This window comes from Eptesicus fuscus, chromosome 25 (genome assembly GCF_027574615.1).
Source record: "Eptesicus fuscus isolate TK198812 chromosome 25, DD_ASM_mEF_20220401, whole genome shotgun sequence".
NCBI lineage: Eukaryota > Metazoa > Chordata > Mammalia > Chiroptera > Vespertilionidae > Eptesicus > Eptesicus fuscus.
Window position 1 is genome coordinate 8,231,541 of NC_072497.1, and position 18,873 is coordinate 8,250,413.

At 44.0% G+C, this 18,873-nt stretch overlaps 1 protein-coding gene across 1 annotated transcript in view; it reads right to left on the reverse strand.

The window, feature by feature from the left end:
• The window catches only part of CHD2 (chromodomain helicase DNA binding protein 2), an 86,842-nt gene that overhangs the window by 47,488 nt on the left and 20,481 nt on the right, over positions 1-18,873 (reverse strand). The window contains exons 4-14 of the mRNA XM_008156467.3: positions 18,167-18,253; positions 16,455-16,516; positions 10,702-10,809; positions 7,706-7,846; positions 7,251-7,384; positions 5,862-6,087; positions 4,803-4,903; positions 4,635-4,679; positions 4,287-4,465; positions 3,266-3,390; positions 1,051-1,267 (exon numbers count right to left, since the gene is read on the reverse strand). Coding sequence (XP_008154689.2) covers positions 1,051-1,267; positions 3,266-3,390; positions 4,287-4,465; positions 4,635-4,679; positions 4,803-4,903; positions 5,862-6,087; positions 7,251-7,384; positions 7,706-7,846; positions 10,702-10,809; positions 16,455-16,516; positions 18,167-18,253 — 1,425 coding nt within the window. The remainder of the gene's footprint in view (positions 1-1,050; positions 1,268-3,265; positions 3,391-4,286; positions 4,466-4,634; positions 4,680-4,802; positions 4,904-5,861; positions 6,088-7,250; positions 7,385-7,705; positions 7,847-10,701; positions 10,810-16,454; positions 16,517-18,166; positions 18,254-18,873) is intronic.

Sequence of the window (18,873 nt, forward strand, 5' to 3'; positions counted from 1 at the left end):
ATTGTGCATAGTCTCGGAAGTTGTTTTTTCTTTTGTGACGCTTAAAAATATAAATTAACAAAGCTAAAAACGACTGTATACTTAGAAACTCATAATTAGGACAATGAAATCTGCCAGAGTTTCTGTTACACAATGACAATATATAATAAAAATAAATTGCAATTAGCACAATATGCAACCTTTCTCAAAGGGTTGTGGATTCCTGATGGCTTGCTCTTATTATAAGCAATCCCCCAGAAACAGTTACCATACAGGGGTGAAAGAGCAACGGTATGGGCCCAGACACATCGGTCCCAACCCCACATTCTAGCTGGCATGGGGGGGGCGGGGGGGCAAGTGTTCACCTCTCTGAGTCACCCCCTTCATCGGTTGGAAAGAATGTGGTGTACTGTGGAGGCTATCATGAGGATCACAGGCTGTATACACAGAGCACCCAGCACAGGGCATGACACCTACCAGGTGCTTGTAAAAACAGTTACTACCAAGGAAAGACTTAAGTTTCTGATGCTTTAAATCTGGCAAAGCTCACTTCTGCTGACTTGGACTGGCCCATTGTCCTTTCCCCTTATTCCTTTCTTGTAAGTCATGCAATTTCAATTCCTTTTTTTTTTTTTTTAATTTTAAAATTTTTTTCAAGGACAGTTGCAACCTCACCATGTTAAAAGATTGGGAAAGACACTCTTAAGAACGCGATCATGTTCAGTAATATCTCTCTGCTCAAATAGCTAAAATGATATTAACGTTCCACAAGGTATTAACTCCCTATAATCCTTCAAAAATAAGGTGGTCTTACAAGTCCAGAACACAGAGAGAAGAAAAACGTAATTAATACTGCAATCCAACTAAGAGATTCCCCCCCTTCATGTACTTTCCTTAAATATACGCATGTTTTACAGAGTATCTGGGTTGCATTTTTGCGATACATATATCCCCCAATATCAGGGCCACAGCACAGAATCATGACTTTACCAAAAACTATTAATGGCTTTAGGTCAATTCCCAAAATACATTTATAATACAGATTCTACCCCAATTCTTTTGTTTACACACCGTATTTCTGCTCATCAGGTCACCTATGTAAACCACTACGTTAATCTCTGGTGCCCAGATTTCAAACTCCCTCTGCCATGAGGTGAGGGTGGATAAAGGGACGACTATAAGAAAGGGGCCATACAGCTGGTGTTGGTGGAACAGGTAGGAGAGGAATGATATGGTCTGGATGGTCTTTCCTAGGCCCATTTCATCAGCAAGGATAACACTGTTGCTTCTGCAGGAAGAAAAAAAAACATCATTAGTTCACACAAAAAAAACCACAAAGATCAAGGATTACAATGCCCTATGATGTCACCAAGTAAAACCCTTCAGTGTGAATCTCAACTGTATTTCCTCTCACCTGCAATTAAATCTCCTACATAAGAAAGTGGAAGCTACAAAAGAGTAACAAGTGATCTAAGCATGATCAAGACTTGGATTAGGCCTAGCCGGTTTGGCTCAGTGGATAGGGCATTGACCTGAGGACTGAAGGGTCCTGGGTTCCATTCCCGGTCAAGGGCATGTAGCTCAGTTGCAGGCTCAATCCCTGGCCCTGGTCAGGGAGCGTGCAGGAGGCAACCAATCGATGTGTGTGTCTCACATCAATGTTCTCTCTCTCTCTGTCTGTCTCTCCCCCTCCCTTCCACTCTCTCTAAAAATCAATGGAAAAATATCCTCAGGTGAGGATTTAAAAAAAAAAAAAAAGGACTTGGATTACTACAAGAGCCTAGTCCAGTGATGGGCAACCTTTTGAGCTCGGTGTTTCAAACTTCGCCAAAAAACTGAGCATAACTCGGGTAGTGTGTCCCTTTGAGGAAAAAACATTATTTCGCGATATTTATAGTTTAAATAACATAAATGTCTCATCCTCGGCATGCAGCCGCCTCAGCGGCCGCGTGTCATCAGAAATGGCACTGACACGCGTGTCAGAGGTTCGCCATCACTGGCCTCGTCAGACTACATTCTTGACCTTGCATATGGTTTTGTACATCTATCCCTTGTCACAGAGAAAGCAGGTGTACACAAGCACATGGACTTGGCTTCCAACACAGGAAACAGGGGCAGACTGGCCAGCCCCACTGGAGAACCTGGAGCCTGAGAGCCAGGCGCCTTTGCTCGAATTACCCACCCAGGCCACTGCACGCCACCAGGTTGTTCAGCGCTATCCACACTACGTACGCGCCAGACCTGCATGCTGCTGTGCATACAGCTTGTTTTAAAGACACTACCGTCTACAGCAGGTATAAGCTATAGACTTTTTTTTTTTGGTGTTGTGGGTTTTTTTTTTTGTTTTTTTTATTTTAAATATATTTCATTGATTTCAGAGAGGAAGGGAGAGGGAGAGATGAAACATCAATGATGAGCAAGAATCACTGATAGGCTGCCTCCTGCATGCCCCCCACTGGGGATCGAGCCTGCAACCTGGGCATGTGCCCTTGACCACAACTGAACCCGGGACCCTTCAGTCCATAGGCCGATGCTCTAACCACTGAGCCAAACTGGCTATAGGGCAATTTCTGAATCCCACTCTACACCTGAATCAGTATCTGGGAAAGGGCTCAGGAATCTGCACTGTAACAAGCACTGCTGCACATTCTGATGCAGGTGTATTCCTGGGACCACACTTTGAGAAACGCTGCTGTAGCAGATGGGTGGATTTCAACAGGATGGTTCTCTATCACATCAATGTTTCTCTCCCCACCGCCTTCTTCTCTCTCTCTAAAATCCATTTTAAAAATTAAGTATATCTTCCTTTGGGTGAGGATTAAACAAAGAAAAGTATTACACTTGATTCACCAAGAAGAGTTTAAAATTTTAATTTAGGGGGAAAGGTACACAAAAGAACAAAGCAGAATATACTTGAGGAAGGGAGAATGAGGCGGCCATACCTCTATAAACCTGGGATACACCTATTTAACATACTGTTCAGATACAGAGTATTCCTGAGCAATTTCCCTCATATTTCTCTTGTCTTTCCACCCTACTGGGAGGAAACGGGGTTAATTTTCACCAAACTCCTTCCCCCAGAATATCTTCAATCCAATATTGGTTGACTGCGTGGATTTGAGAGGCTGACTGTACTCTTGACTTCCGATGAAACCGGCAGACTTCTCTCCATCACAGAATTTTAAAATTTCTACTATGCACAGTACAAAGAAGGGATTCTCTGCCTCTAGCGATAAAGAAGCCAAAAACACAGTGAAGCAAAGTTCGGACATCTCTGTCTACCTACTTGCACCAGGAATGAGCGAGCCAGTTGAGACCTTCTAGCTGATAGTCCCGGAGCTCCAGATTCTCCCCTCCTAAATATGCCGGCTGTTTCTTTAAGGCCACAAATCGTGGTCTCTGCTTCAGGGCCTGAAAAAGAAAAGGAACCAAGCCCCGGGTCAAAAAAAACTTTCTTCCTGCTCCTGTGCTAAAATGCTACTAGCCATGAGTTACGTGTTCAGCGCCAAAGCATAAAAATTCAAACTTCACATCTGAATCAGCAACCCACCACAACTCCTTTCATTGCGGTCCATATTCCCAAAACCACTTGGCTCCCAGGTGCCGTAAGCCTGAATGTCAACCTCTCGGAGACGGAGCCCAGGTCTTACCTGCACTTTTATTACTAAAGAGCCAAGGACACCACTTCAGAATGAACTCCAACGAAGGGAAAGGTCGTGTACAACCAATTAGCCAATAGAAAAGCTGATATGCTTAGTATCTAACTTAAAATTGAGAGATGTTCCCCTTTCCATCACTCCTCTTTAAAGTGTTCACATTATTTCACCCTGGCCTGTGTGGCTCAGTTGGTTGAGTGTTGTCCCAGGCACCCAAAGGTCAGTGGTTCGAGTCCTGGTCAAGGGCAGATACCCATGTTGCAGACTCGCTACCCAGTGGGGGGCGTGCAGGAGGCAGCCCATCAATGTTTCTCTCTCTTTCCCCCTCTCCCTTCTTTTCTCTCTAAAATCAATAAAACTTATTTCAAGTATTCTCTACAATATCTCTAATTAGATATATAAATTATAAGATTCGATAAATGATAAGACTCTATAAATTATAAGAGTAAAGAAGTCAGCAAAGCCTTCTTCAACTCATCCTTCTCCTCTTAATTATTTTTCTTTGATGTGAAGGTTAATTCATCTTCTTTCATTTCCAAAATGGAAAGTGTCCCTTATTTTGGGAACAGTTTATCTTCCCAATAGCTACGTGACCCGTCCTCTGTGTCAATACATCTTCCCCCGAAAACACCAAAGCGGCCAGCAGCACACCTTGCACTCTCTCGTCGGGATGGTTTTGGAGTTGTTCCGGCTGTGGAAGCTGTCGATGCAGCCCTGGAATTTCTTTCCGATCAGGGCTTCGTCTTCCCAGCTGCACTCTGAGTAGGGCAGGCCCATCCATTTGCATAGATATTCGGGTTCATTCGAAGGTGCCGGCTTCCGACTGTGAGCTGTTTCACGTGTAAAAACGTACAGGTTAAGCCACTGTCCCTTACAGGAGGGGACTGACATTCTGTGTTACTTATAACCAATGACGTATCATGTGGCAAAACTGTGAACACTGCAAAACAGCCACTGCTTATAAATGCTGCACATTAACCAACAGGATCTCTTGCTTACCTGGAAAATCGGTCTGACCCAGTGTAGACTTGCTTGTCTTCATAGCTAAACAACGGATGGTAAGAGAGAGAAGTTATCACTATAATAAGCACTAGAAAAATACACACATACATGCATGCATACATGCATACATACGTAAATAAATAAAGTAAGTTTCCATGTTCTTACCTATCACTCTTTCTACTATCTGATACTGTTTGTTCAGCTCTGAGGCCAGTTCTTGTTGGCAGTTGAAGTATTCCACATCTTCAGGAGAAACTTTCCCCAGCCTGGACAGACGACGGACAGAAAAAGGACACGCTCGTTAATTCTGGGGCATCCACAGACATCCATCAAAGCAAAGTCCGAGGGAGGGACGGACGCTATCGTCACTTCCATCTGCCCCTTTAGTATCTAGCAAGCAGGCCGGAGACGTTACAAAACACACACACTTTTAGAAAACACAACACCGTGGATGCCTGTGTGTGGCCGATTTACAAAGAAACCTAAACATAACTATTTTGTGACAAATTCATGTAATTTCATGGGATAATATATCTAAACAGACCGAGAGAATAAAACTATCTTCCAGATTTAAAAGATGACATGCCTTTTTTAACATATAATGGGCTTTAGGAGTGATTAAATGTGGCTTTTCTGAAAACGAGTTATTCTTAGCACCGAAGCTCATTAAAAGGACAACAGCAGCCACCTAAAGTTAGCTCTCATCATACTTCTGAGAATTTTAAATTTTAAACATATAAGCCACTTCTATCTGAACGACACATATTATTGTTTTTGACTCAAAGGAAAAATAAGTGATTTAGTGAAGTAGCCTATTTTGCATTGTAGTAAAACAGAAATTATAACTCATCTGGCCCAGCCGGTGTGGCTCAGAGTTGTCGACCTATGAACCCGGAGGTTATTGGTTAGATTCCTGGTCAGTGCACATGCCCAGATTATGGGCTCGATCCCCTGTAGGGGGCATGCAGGAGGCAGCCGATCAATGATTCTCTCTCATCACTGATGTTTCTCTCTCTCTCTCCCCCCTCTTCCTTCCTCTCTGAAATCAATAAAAATGTTTTCTTAAAAATTAAAAAAAAAAAAAAGATAGGACTCATCTGCCCCTGTTCCTAACACAAAATAACATGACCACATTACACGGACAGGTATGATGTCCAGGTATACTGCACCTTCCTGTCCCTCGGGCTGCAAATGTATTTCTTTAACCCAGGATGGAAAACGTACCATTGCTTGATTTCATCCTCTTTCTTCTTGAAGTTCTCGAGTTTTTTCAGGCCCTTCACTTTCTGTTGCTGCAAGGACTCCTCGCTCTCCCACGTGCTGTGGATGTAAGACCAACCCTTCCACTTGATGAGGTACTGGACTTCGCCGTCATCCCTCTCCGGGTCAAAGTCACCGCTTGGGTCTCCGTTAGCTTCAACCGCATACACAGTAGTAGACGCTCCCGTGGCTACAAAAGGATTCCGTTTTAACAAATTTTAGATAAAGTACATGAAACCAGACACTGAAAAGTTTCCCAAGCACTCAACTGTCTAAAGAGTCTGTTTTCAGATGAAGTACCAAAATCCTTGGACTTGAAAGCAGAAATTTGAAAACAATAGAGGATAAGTGAGATCAATAATTTAAAATATTTTCAGAATGCAAACTCAATTTTTATACTTTAAAATGTATTCCAAAACTTGCCAGTGAAATCAAAGAAATCCTTGTGTCCAAAACAATAAAAATGAAACAGCAACAGCCTTTTATTCTGGTCCCTACTAAGAAAACAAATCCATCCATCCAGGAATATGATGGATAAGGTAAAAAACTAAATGTATCTCCACCAATTACCATCTACCCAAAGTTAACTGTTAACTCATAACCTCAAATGAGGTTGGAGGAAAAAAGAACACAGAAAAAAATGCATTAGATGTTACCTTGATATTTCCTTTATAGCAAGATTATTTTAAAGAAAGTGAGTTCTATGTAAATTTGAATATAAAATAATCTTCATCATCATCCAAATATGCATTTAATCAGTTTCATACTGTTCACAAGGAGACTCAGACACAATGAAAGGCATGTTAGCTAAATGTTAATGAGCAACGCCGAAACCGGTTTGGCTCAGTGGATAGAGCGTCGGCCTGCGGACTCAAGGGTCCCAGGTTCGATTCCGGTCAAGGGCATGTACCTTGGTTGCGGGCACATCCCCAGTAGGGGGTGTGCAGGAGGCAGCTGATCGATGTTTCTCTCTCATCGATGTTTCTAACTCTCTATCCCTTTCTCTTCCTCTCTGTAAAAAATCAATTAAAAATAAGAATCAATGGATGTCTCTCTCTCTCTCTCTCTCTCTCCTTCTCTGAAAATCAATAAATAAATTTTTTAAAAAAATGTTAATGAGCAAGAACCTCTGCTACATCACTGTTTTTTAAGACAGTAACCCATCTTTATTAGCTTCATTTTAAAATCTCAAAATCAGCTCTGACATAATGAAGATGGGGGTCAGAAAAAAATTCCCTATTTCACGACAAATATGGGCAGGACTGCCAATGCATCGTTTCAGAGTTGAAATATGTAAAATTGGGGTCTGACTGGGCAGATCCAAGAAGGAATTTGCTTGCCAAAGGCTCATACCTCCTTTCTTCCCCAGCCGGGAGTCTAGGACCTTCTCAATGGTCTCACTACTGTCCTGCTGGTCATCAACGCCTTCGCCGGACATCTCAATGAGGTCGTCGGAGTCGGTCTCAAAGTCGTCATCCTCTTTGTAGCTGCGGAGGCACAATGCTGAGTAAGTGACGCATTAGCACACCCCCCAACATCGCTCCTAAAAAGGGATGTTCTGAAGTGAAGATAACATCACCACGCTACCTCGACAGGACGTGAACTTGAGGCAGCTGTCTTGATAGGAATGAAGGCCTGAAAGGAGCTATTGCTACTTTTTCCACATTCCCGTTGGCCAACGCCACACAGACCAGATTTCCAGATTTCCACGGGACACGGGTCATTATTTCTGCCCACCAGATGCAGAATCGGGGGCTCAGAACCACGTGCAAGCCAATCAATCTATCGCCCTCACCCTCACGACCTACCTCACGTTTTTAGCCGCTCGGCGACGAGTCTGCCTTTTAGGAGTTTCATCGTCTTCATCATCGTCGTCAGAAGACTCTTGCTTTTTTTTCTTTCCACGCTGAGCTTTGGGTTGCTTTTTAACACGAGGTTTGGGCACTGTTCTGGAATGAGAAGATAAAAAAAATGGCAGTTTTACTCTGTCATTGGTGTCTACTTCAGATCTGTGTAATTCTTCTTCCCAGGGCAGGGGGACATACGTAGGATTAACCAGGGGAAGATTAGAAATGTATGTTCCCGGGTCCCCTTTTCTCCGAGATTCTAATTCACTGGAAATCTGCGTTTTCCACATGGACGTGAGGCCAATGCTAATAGTCCGCAAGCATTTACGGGAGACACAGTGGGTTCTGAGGCCATGGTCTGCCGTTGACCCTTGGGAATCACCGGACATAAAAATACACACACTCAGCATGTTGCTGGTGGCATCTCTTTGGTGGGCAATTTGGAAATATCTCCTAAACTTACTAATATCACAATTTTACTTCGGGAATTGATCTTACAGAGAGACACCGATCCAGGCATATTAAGGTATTCACCAGAGTATAATTTGCAATAACAAAAGATTAGAAACACTCTAAGTGTCCATCAACTGGGAACTAGTTCAATAAATAAGATATTATGAAGCCATTTAAAAAGGGGGGTCGAGGGGATTCCCACGTACTGATATAGAAAGATTGCCAAGATCATGAAAGAAAAATATAAAGATGCATGGAATGTATAATCTGTATAAATGGCAAAAGGATAAGGAGTAACTACACATTTACTTTTCTTATATGTGCACAGAATGTACTGGAAGACCACCTGGGAGACTGACCTTCACAGACCAATGGAACAGACTGAGGTCATGCCCTCTGCTGATTCCCACCCAAGGCCAGGACTGAGCGCCATAATCCGGGAGCTCACACAAGGAAATGCCCAAAATACCCCTCTATCGGTGGTAAAAAGGTGAAAGGAGAAGATGGAGGATGAAAGCTCGCAATCACATCTATCTCTTTCTCTCCGGCCTACCAGGACCAATGCTACACAGAGGATTCAAGACCCAGGATTCAATAAATGATGGATAAAATCTTGAAGACGGAACTGGAGTGCCATCCCAATCTTCAGAGCTTAACTCAGATGAAAGGAGACCATCTCAGCTGAATTCCGCTGCGGGGGTGGGGGTGGGGGACAAGTGCAGTGTCCTAAGCCAAGGGTAGGCAAACAGCCAGAGGGGATGAAGATTTTTGGTTTTCCCAGACAAGAGACAAAACTGAGGCCACTACATAGCGAGAGAAAATAAACTGTCATGTATGTTTGAGTGACAAAATTGAAAATAAAGTAATAATCACTGAGTATATTTTTTGTGATACATATCTACTAACGAAGAACAGCGTATTTTTTTCTTTAAGGGATAACATATCACTTAACTGGAATTCACACTTAGTGTTGCCTATTGTCAAACTACCAATGTTCATCTATAAAGCTGCACTGAGCTGGCGGGCCATACAAAACGAGGTGGGGAGTGGGATCTGGCCCCAAGGCAATCGCTTGCCCAGTGGTCGGCAAACCGCGGCTCGAGAGCCACATGCGGCTCTTTGGCCCCTTGAGTGTGGCTTTTCCACAAAATACCACGGCCTGGGCGAGTCTATTTTGAAGAAGTGGCATTCGAAGAAGTTTAAATTTAAAAAATTTGGCTCTCAAAAGAAATGTCAATCGTTGTACTGCTGATATTTGGCTCTGTGGACTAGTGAGTTTGCCGACCACTGCGCTTGCCAACCGCATCCTACACCATAGTGCAAGGTCGTGCATTTTCCTGGGGCCTCTCTGCCTCCCGCCCTCCTTCACCCACACCAGTATCACATGTTTTCGTCCATTTGATCAAAAAGTACCACTTTCCTGCCAGTTGGTCTACATCCTTTTCCGGCCATTAGATTCTCTGTTTGATGTTACACAGATTATATGAACAAGGTAATAAACAGTGAAGAATGCTTTCAACCAGTCAGTGTTTGAAACTGAAGAATTAGTTCCCTCAAAAAGGAGGCTTTTAAACTTTTTAAAAAAATGTTTTTAGCCCTAGCCAGTTTGGCTCAGTGGATAACGCATCGGCCTGCGGACTAAAGGGTCCCAGGTTTGATTGCGGTCAAGGGCACAAACGGTAAAGGGGCGCTTTTGCACCCACACAGACCAGACTTCCAGATTTCCACGGGACACAGGTCATTATTTCTGCCCACCAGATGCATAATCAGGGGCTCAGAACCACGTGCAAGCCAAACCTCCCTGGCCCCGGCCCTGGCCCTGGTCGGGGCTCGTGCAGGAGGCAACCAATCAATGTGTTTCTCTCACGTCGTATTTCTCTCTGTCTTTCCCTCTCTCTCCCACTCTCTCTAAAATCAATGGAAAAATATCCTCGGGTGGGGATTTAAAATAAATAAATACATAAAAATAAAGTGGCTGCACCATTTTTTAAAAATAAGGGGTACCTTATTATAAAATGTTTTTATTGGTTTTAGAGAGAAAGGGAGGGAGAAGAGAAGAGCAATAAAAAAAAAATCAATGGTAAGAAAGGGTCATTGATGGGCTGCCTCCTGCATGCCCCCTACTGGGGATCGAGCACAAAACCCAGGCACGTGCCTTGATTGGGAATGGAACCGTGACCTCGTGGTCAACACTCAACCAATGAGCCAGTCCGTCTGGGCCATAAGGAGCTTTTTTTAAAGAGAAGACACACTCTTCCCACATAACTAATCCACCATGGAGTAAGAAACAGTAAGAGTCACTCTGAGCTACATATCATGTAAACGCCCCGCCATGCAATCACTGGCCAACGATGCGGGCTGGCAAGAAGTGAACAGCAAGACACTGGAAACCCAGAGGCACCGCACAGTGTCCCTCGTTGAAGGCTCTTTCTAGCACGGCGCCCTCTCAATCTAACACAGATGGCGCTCCACCAGGGGCGGAGATGTCCGAGCAAACACTGCACCTTCTGGGGACAGGCCTCCGGGCTCTCCCTGTGTTCTGCTCTGGCTCACTCTCTGCACCGCTGCCTGGCTCCTGTTCATCTTCTGAGGGCTCGCGCTTCCACTTTTCTCTGTGATCAAAAGCAAAGCAGAATCATTTTTCTCTCCAGGAAGCTTCCGGATTGTTTAGCTTGAAGATTCTGACAACACCAATTCTGATCTAACTATCCAAAAGGCAGACCCTGTGTATGTTAGCGATGACGCTAAAGAGATTTCTTCTAGCTCCATTTAAATGTTGGCTGTGCAATATCTACTCCTGGTTTTATCTCTCGTAACAAAATAAATGAAAATGGAAACTAAACTAAGGCTGTATTTTTAAAACTATTTGTTCTGGGGGAAAAATGCTATTACATCTCTCATATTCTATTTTGATTTGACTATTATCACTAGCCAGAGTGAAGCCATAATATATACTCAATCGGTATTTCTCAAATTTCAGCATTGACCAGCGTCACTAAAAGGGCTTTGTTCATTCAGATTTCTGGGCCCCAGCTGGGTTCTGATTCAGGAGGTCTAATGCGAGGCCTAAGTTGTTAGTTTTAACAAATTTGTGCGGATGCTGCTGCTACAGTTAAAGAGACTTCTCTCTGAGAACTCATACTGGATATTGTAACATCGTCAGAATACATTTGAGGAAACAGTCCCTAAAATTATTTTTCAGTGATAAACCTACCACCTACTAAATTGTCTGTCCAGCCAAAGACGTAATTATTAGACATGGAAGGTGTTCCTAGGATCCTTGAGACTTGAGAAGTCCTGACAGAGCCATACCCAATACCTATACTACTCCCCCAGTTTTTGAAGTTCACTTGGAAACCAAACAAGATACCACAGGGACTTAGCTCATTTCTCACCTGCAGGGAAGAAGGAACACCCTGGGCATGAAATGTCTGGGGGGGGGGGGGGGATCGGGGGGACAGAGGGAGGAAGAAAACTTACAAGCAAGTACAAGTACTTGCTCTGCAAATAAAACAATTACCACTGCGCCCCTTGGTCTTTGTATAGGAAATGAGGTTCTGCTGAGGACAAGTGTGGCCGAATTGCAAAGTCAAATCGATACTCTCATGGGAGAACAGGTCAAAGCCAAAGAGAAGCTTGCTGTACGAAGGTGGCTGATCTGCGGATTCCTGAGAACCTTCCTAAAAGGTGCCAGAGTGCCCTAGCCAGTTTGGCTGAGTGGATAGAGCGTCGGCCTGCGCACTGAAGGGTCCTGGGTTCGATTCTGGTCAAGGGCACATGCCTGGGTTGTAGGCTCGATCCCCAGTGTGGGGCGTGCAGGAGGCAGCCGATCAATGATTCTCTCTTAGCATTGATGTTTCTCTCTCTCTCTCCTCTCTTTTCTTCTCTGAAATCAATAAAAATATATTTTTTAAAAAAAGGGTAGCAGAGCCACCCTATACCTGAATGTATGTAAACTTTAGGGGAAAATATTTTTTTTTTAAGCCTTCATGAAAAAGCAGTGGAGCCTTTTATGTCCATTACTCAGGTTCTAGTGACACTGTTCGTTTCGCATCTATTTCCCTCATAGCTGAGTCCCTGTGGGCAGGGCCATTTATGCTCATCTTTGTACTGGAGCTCAGCTCAAAGGCAGGCAGCGGCACTCACGCCTTAGTTAAGTAAAGGGAAAATTAAAGAAAGAATGAGCCACATCAGTGTATGGGTCAGGCAGGTAGGGGGTTTCTGGAAGCACGCGAGTTAAGACACCAAGGCCTCTTAGCGCTGCCTAACCCTTCAGTGTCTCTTTAAAACCGAGACCTCCTTATGCCTATATTCTGGGCACCTATCTCATTCTCTTCTCCCAGAGACTGGAAAATAGATGTGTGCTAGAGCATCCAAGGATTAGCAGTGATGGCAGCAAGGAAGACAGGAAGATGTCTCCAGCGACGGGGAGACTGGCGCGTGAGGCTGCAGTCCCCCCGGGGCCAAGTCCAGGACTGATGGCGCTTCCCAAGGGGCTCACAGTCAAACGGCAGAGAAGTGGCCTGGCAGGAAACACACGTGAAAGAACATGAACAATGAAGACCTAAGGGACAGCAGATCAGGTGAGAAAAATGCTCAGTCACGTGTGCGTGGTCATTTACACGCCCCACCAGGTACTGAGAGGCCAAATGGAGGTCTACCTCTACACTTCAGGAGACTGAACTGGCAGTGGGTGCTGAGGCGAGTTTTCTAGTGAAAGGGGAGACCTATAGGTGTGGACAACCAGGAGGACTTAGACTCTGCCAAGACAAGAACGTACAAAAACTTAGCAAGTCAACTGGCCCACAGGCCTCCTCCTCGAGAAGGAAACCACACAAGATACCACAGGGATTTAGCTCATTTCTCACCTGCAGGGAAGAAGGAATACCCTGGGCATGAAATGTCTGGGGGGCGGGGGGGGGGGGGATTTCGGGGGGACAGAGGGAGGAAGAAAACTTACAAGCAAGTACAAGTACTTGCTCTGCAAATAAAACAATTACCACTATGTCCCTTGGTCTTTGTATAGGAAATGAGGTTCTGATGAGGACAAGTGTGGCAGAATTGCGAAGTCAAATCGATACTTTCATGGGAGAACAGGTCAAAGCCAAAGAGAAGCTTGCTGTACGAAGGTGGCTGATCTGCGGATTCCTGAGAACCTTCCTAAAAGGTGCCAGAGCGCTGAAGCCCGTGAAAACAAGTAGTTTGGCTACAGCACAGCCCCCGCCCTCCAACTCTCAACCACAACCCTGAAAACCAAAAAATCAGGAAAAAGTCCAGCCAGGCTTACACATTCTGAGAAGATCTGAATAATTGGAGGCCTAACTGGGAAGATCTGAGTAATCGGAGGCCTCACGGATTTTGTGTGGAAGTGTACCTGACATTGAATAGTGGATGAGTTTACATTTTCAAGAACAGGGAGGAAAAAGTGAAGTTAGGATCGGCAATATTAAGTCGCTTGGGATGTGCGGTGAAGAGTGGTCGGTTAGTTACCAGAGGATGACTTCCCAGCCCTGTAGATGCGCTGTGCGAGGACATCACACTCTGGAGCTTCTAAGCTTTCAAAATGCTAATTCCCACCGTGACTCTGGGGAGTCAGTCCCTTGTAAGGCCTTATTCTTCAAAGATGTCAGTGTCATAAAAGCCTGTGAAACGCTCTAGATAAAAGGAGCCTGACAAGTAATACAACATCTAACCGCTGACTGGATCTCCTAGAAAAGACAGTTTTGGTCAATTGACAAAAATAGGAATATGAATTGGACCAAAGTATTTCAGCAATACTAAATCTATTTATGTTAAAACTGTACTGTGCTTATGAAAGAGAATATCCTTAATTCTTAGGACTCTTATGTATTTTAAGAGTAAAAGGCCACATGTACGTCTTAAATGATTCAGAAATGTACTGCACGTGTGTACTAGTATATATAAAAAGAACACGACAATAAAGGAAATGGGCGAGAATGGTAACCAATGGTAAAGTACACAGGCAGTCTAGTCTTTGTGCTTTTATTGTCACAAAGTCTGAAATTAATTCCTAAAAAAGTTTTTAAAAATAGTTCCTTTTTTGTGTGTGTGAATGCTCACCCGAGGATTTTTTTTCCCCTGATTCTTTGAGAGAGTGGAAGGGAGCGGGAGACAGACTAGGCCAGGGATGCAGCCCACAACTGAGGTTCATGCCCTTGATTGGAATCGAACTGTGACCCTTTAGTCCACAGGCTGACACTCCAACCACTGAGCCAAACCGGCTGGGGCTAAATAGCTCCTTTTTAAAAGTCTCAAAATCTGAGGGTTTCAGAATAGCATTTCCCTGTGCTGATATTTCCAAAGTCCCCCTCCCTGAGTCTCGCTCAAGTCTGAAGCTCGCCCCCCACAAACTGGGCTTGCCCACTAGCTCGGATCCCGGAGGGCGCCTCCAGCACCGTGCCTTTCTAATGACCCGCACTCAGGAGAAGGGCTCCCCACGCCGGCTCCCCAGGCCCGGCAGGAAGTGCGGCCACACAAGTTCCTGGGAAGAGCCTAGGCAGGGGGACGGCATTACAGAGACACCCCCTGTGCAGAACCGAGCGGCTCTACTCTGGGGAAGGAAGGGTCCTTGAAGGCCTCTGAAAGTTGCCGACTTGGAGAGCTCTTAGGGCAGGAGAAGGAGAGTAAGTATAGGGGAAGACCGATGAGTGGGACAATGGCTGAAAAATGCGGACTTCTGCACACCGGGATAAGGCCATTAAGACAGGCAGTCGGGCCCGAGCTGGTCTGGCTCAGTGGAGAGAGCATCGGCCGGCCTGCGGACTGAAGGGTCCCAGGTTTGATTCCAGTCAAGGGCACATGCCCAGGTTGCAGGCTTGATCCCCAGTAGGGGGCGTGCAGGAGGCAGCCAATCAATGAGTCTCAACATTGATGTTTCTCTCTCTCTCTCTCCCTCTCCCTTCCTCTCTGAAATCAATAAATAAGTAAGTAAATAAGTAAGTAAGTAAATAAATAAAATAGGCAGTCGGGGTCTTTAAGCCCAGCAGCAGTACCTGGATCTCAGTCAAGAGACCAGCAAAGTCCCGGGTGGTGGAGGGAAGAGAACAATCAGGGGCTTCTCCAAGGCCCCCAAAAGGCCTCTGAGACCGGGAGGCTGAGAAGAATCTCCCCAGCAGGCCATGGGACTGAGGTAGGACCAAAGCCTTCTAAGACACCACGTGCAGGCTTGCCTACAGTCATCACCTCTCTAACTCGAACTCGCTATCTAGAACACAGATGAAAAGTTGCATCTGTGTTAAGGCCTATATGGAACATCTGACTTAGCAAACTTTCTAGTAACTTCTGTTAGGTCGGCAGAATAAGCAATTCTCTATTTTGGAAATGAGGAAATGGATTTTAAAAACTCAAATCACTGTGCCTTAGGCCAAATACTTAGGACTACTAATGTTTTAGAACAGAGAATACATAACTGGGGCTCTTAATAAGGGCCATGGACAACTGTGTACCATGAGAAACCCCTAAATCTGTGTGCAAAGTTTTGACTATCTACATTTTTCCTTTTTTTTTGAAATGCTGCTATACATTTTCCTAAGAAGATGGGCTATAGAATCCAGACTTTCCAAGGAATCCACACACCCCCCAAAAAAAGATTTTTTAAAATTATTTTTCAAAAAGAAAGAAAAAAAAAAGCAAATATAGTTGCATCTTACATCTTAGGTAGAATTATTAAAATAAATGTTAAAAGAATGAGCATACAATCCATGTTATAAAGAAATTTCACATTAAGGCCAAGATTTAAAGTGCTCTGGCTTATGAACTGTAATGTTAAAATTATATGGAAATGACAATGTGAAATTTCCTATCAAAATGGGTGTTCAAACAATGTAATATTGTCAGGCCAACACAAAGAACAAATGGAAATGAAGGCAAATCTAATCCTGCCCTTTGCTTGACTAGAATAGAATACCAAATGCCTACATATTTGGTATTTGTGCACATTTAAAAAAAATAATAATAATTGGACTAATTGGGCTACCCAGATGGAATAAGGTGGGGTCTGCCCCCAAGGAGAGCAGCCTGGAGGGAAATACTTACTTAGGAGTCGAGCACTGAGAATCTTGGGCTCTGAATGCTGCTGCTGCAGCAGCAGGTCAAGCTGGACAGTGAGCCAAGATAGTCAGATAGAGAAGCGGGCTCTGGGACCTGGGGCAGGCTGGAGACACAAGGAAGGCAGTCCCAGACACGCTGACACGTCCCCATCTACCACGTGAAGGCATCGCCCCCGGGAAAGACTTACTGTTTTTTCAGCTGCCTCTGGCCTCTTCGTTTTGGGCTCCCACTCTCAGACCCGCTACTGGCCTTCCGTGTGGGAGGGGGAGAAAGGAGCACAGACTTTAATTCACAGTTCTCAGGGTCCGCACTGGGCCCTGGTTAACAAGTCTACTCAGTATAACATCATTCGACATGAGCTTCCAGGCGGAAAGAAACCCCAGTATTCGCTCAGTGGCGCCCTCTCTGCTTTTGCTTTGAGGATTAATTTGTGTGTCATTACTGAGTTGTATCTAATGCCAGGTGGTATTTCTCAGCTTGACTCCTCCAAGCGTGCAGGACGGTAGGAGTTTCTGGAATGATGGCATTGCTCTGCAGTCCCATCAGATATGACGGCCAGCAGCCACGTGTGACCACCGGGACCCTGAAGTGGGGGCTAGTGGGACTCAGGGATGGAGTTTTTCATTTGACTCAATTTCAGTGAATATAAATTTTAAACATCACGTCTAGTGGCGACCGTGCAGATCTAGAATGTCACCAGAAAACGCCACAACACTGAATGTGTCATTAGAGGCGGTGGCTACTGATCGGTTTCATTTTAGACTCATCGGAGAGCATGCTCAGCAACAGTGCTCTGCTAACAGCACGTGGCCGAGGGAAGTTCACAGTCAAGGACGTCTTTGAACAGCTCTTTTCCGCCAAAGTTAAGCAAAATGGCAAACCATCCCCACTGCTCTTATTCCAGTGCTCTACAGAGAACGTGTTAACTGCTATTCAAAAGGCTCAGACAACTATGTGATTGGTTGTGGCCAAGAGAGTTGAGCGACCCAGTCCTACACGCTGTGGGGAAGAAAGCTAAGGCTAAAGCTCAGAGGTCAAAATAGAACACCGTAAAGGCAATGCAAATGTTACCGACAATTAGATTTTTCCAACACACTTACTAAAATCCACCCCAACTCACTAACCTTTGGCTATCAATATTTAACTTTTAGCTGAAGGATGATATATAGTTAAGAATAGCAGAGACAGGGGTCACCTCATTGAGACAAAAAAAAAGCATCTCTTCAGAATGTAATCTATAAACCTAACACGGAGGTAAGAATCCACAAAAAAATATCACACGGACAAAGAAAAGTCTGATTCTATAGGAACCACGGAACCCAATAAGTAGTACTAATTTTGAAAACCACCAATCTCTCACAATTAGACCACAGAGTAAATCCGTGCAAAACATTTTATACGGCACACTAAACGTGAGTCAGGAAACCAAATGTAAAGAAATTAGATAAAATACATTACTTATGTCAAGTAACGCTTTTCTCAGAAATAACCCTGAATCTCGTTCCATTGTTTTGTATTTATTTACCAGGCAAGTTACTCAGTGAACGAAAAATATAGGAGATTTACGACCTAGATATTTTTAAAAAGTATCTTACTACAATCAATTTCACTATGAGAAATGTCAAAAAATATTTTTTTTTTAATTTAAGGCCAGTTCTGTATAATAATCTTAACCCTCTACTGAAACATTCACTATTACATGTTCTTTCTGGTAAGTTTCTTTTTTTAAAGCCCCACGTCGCTTTCCTTGCTGTACTAGGTTCTAGAAAGCTCACATCAGTCACTTAACTCCCACCCTGACGCTGAGTCTTTGTTCATGGCAATACATACCAGAGTCAGAAAGGATGAGGTCAGATAAGGAGCTTCAATACATCCCCTTAAAACATTTCTTTTTCTTACCTCCTCCTTAATATTAAATCGTGATGGTTCTTGTCTGCTTCGGTTTGACCGCCTAACCCCATAAACATCAGGATATTCTTCCCACATCTGTAAAATTAACAGACCATGCATGAATCTTTTTTCCTGACACCCCCTCCATTTACTATTTTCATTATTGCAACATGTATTTTAATTTAAGAGCATTCAAGGAACTAAATATCAAAAGGGTTGTTTGGCCCTAACCGGTTTGGCTCAGTGGATAGAGCGTCGGCCTGCGGACTGAAGGGTCCCAGGTTCGATTCCGGTCAAGGGCATGTACCCTGGTTGCGGGCACATCCCCAGTAGGCAGTGTGCAAGAGGCAGCTGATTGATGTTTCTCTCTCATTGAAGTTTCTAACTCTCTATCCCTCTCCCTTCCACTCTGTAAAAAAATCAATAAAAAATTTTAAAAAGTTAAAAAAAAAAAAGGGGTTGTTTTGGTTAGTTTTGTTTATGAGACAAATAAACTCCCATCTTTAAAAAGAATAAGGTGCATTATCCTAGAACACATTAAAGTGTAACAATGCCTCTTCACTGCTAATGGCTATTAAACTCACATGGTACACTGCGTACCCATCATTAAAACATAAATTTACAACTGAACAACATGGCAAGAGAACACTTGCTTCCACTAAGGACAAATTTATTTACTGATGAATTTTAAGCCCCTAATGTTTTCCATTCAGCTT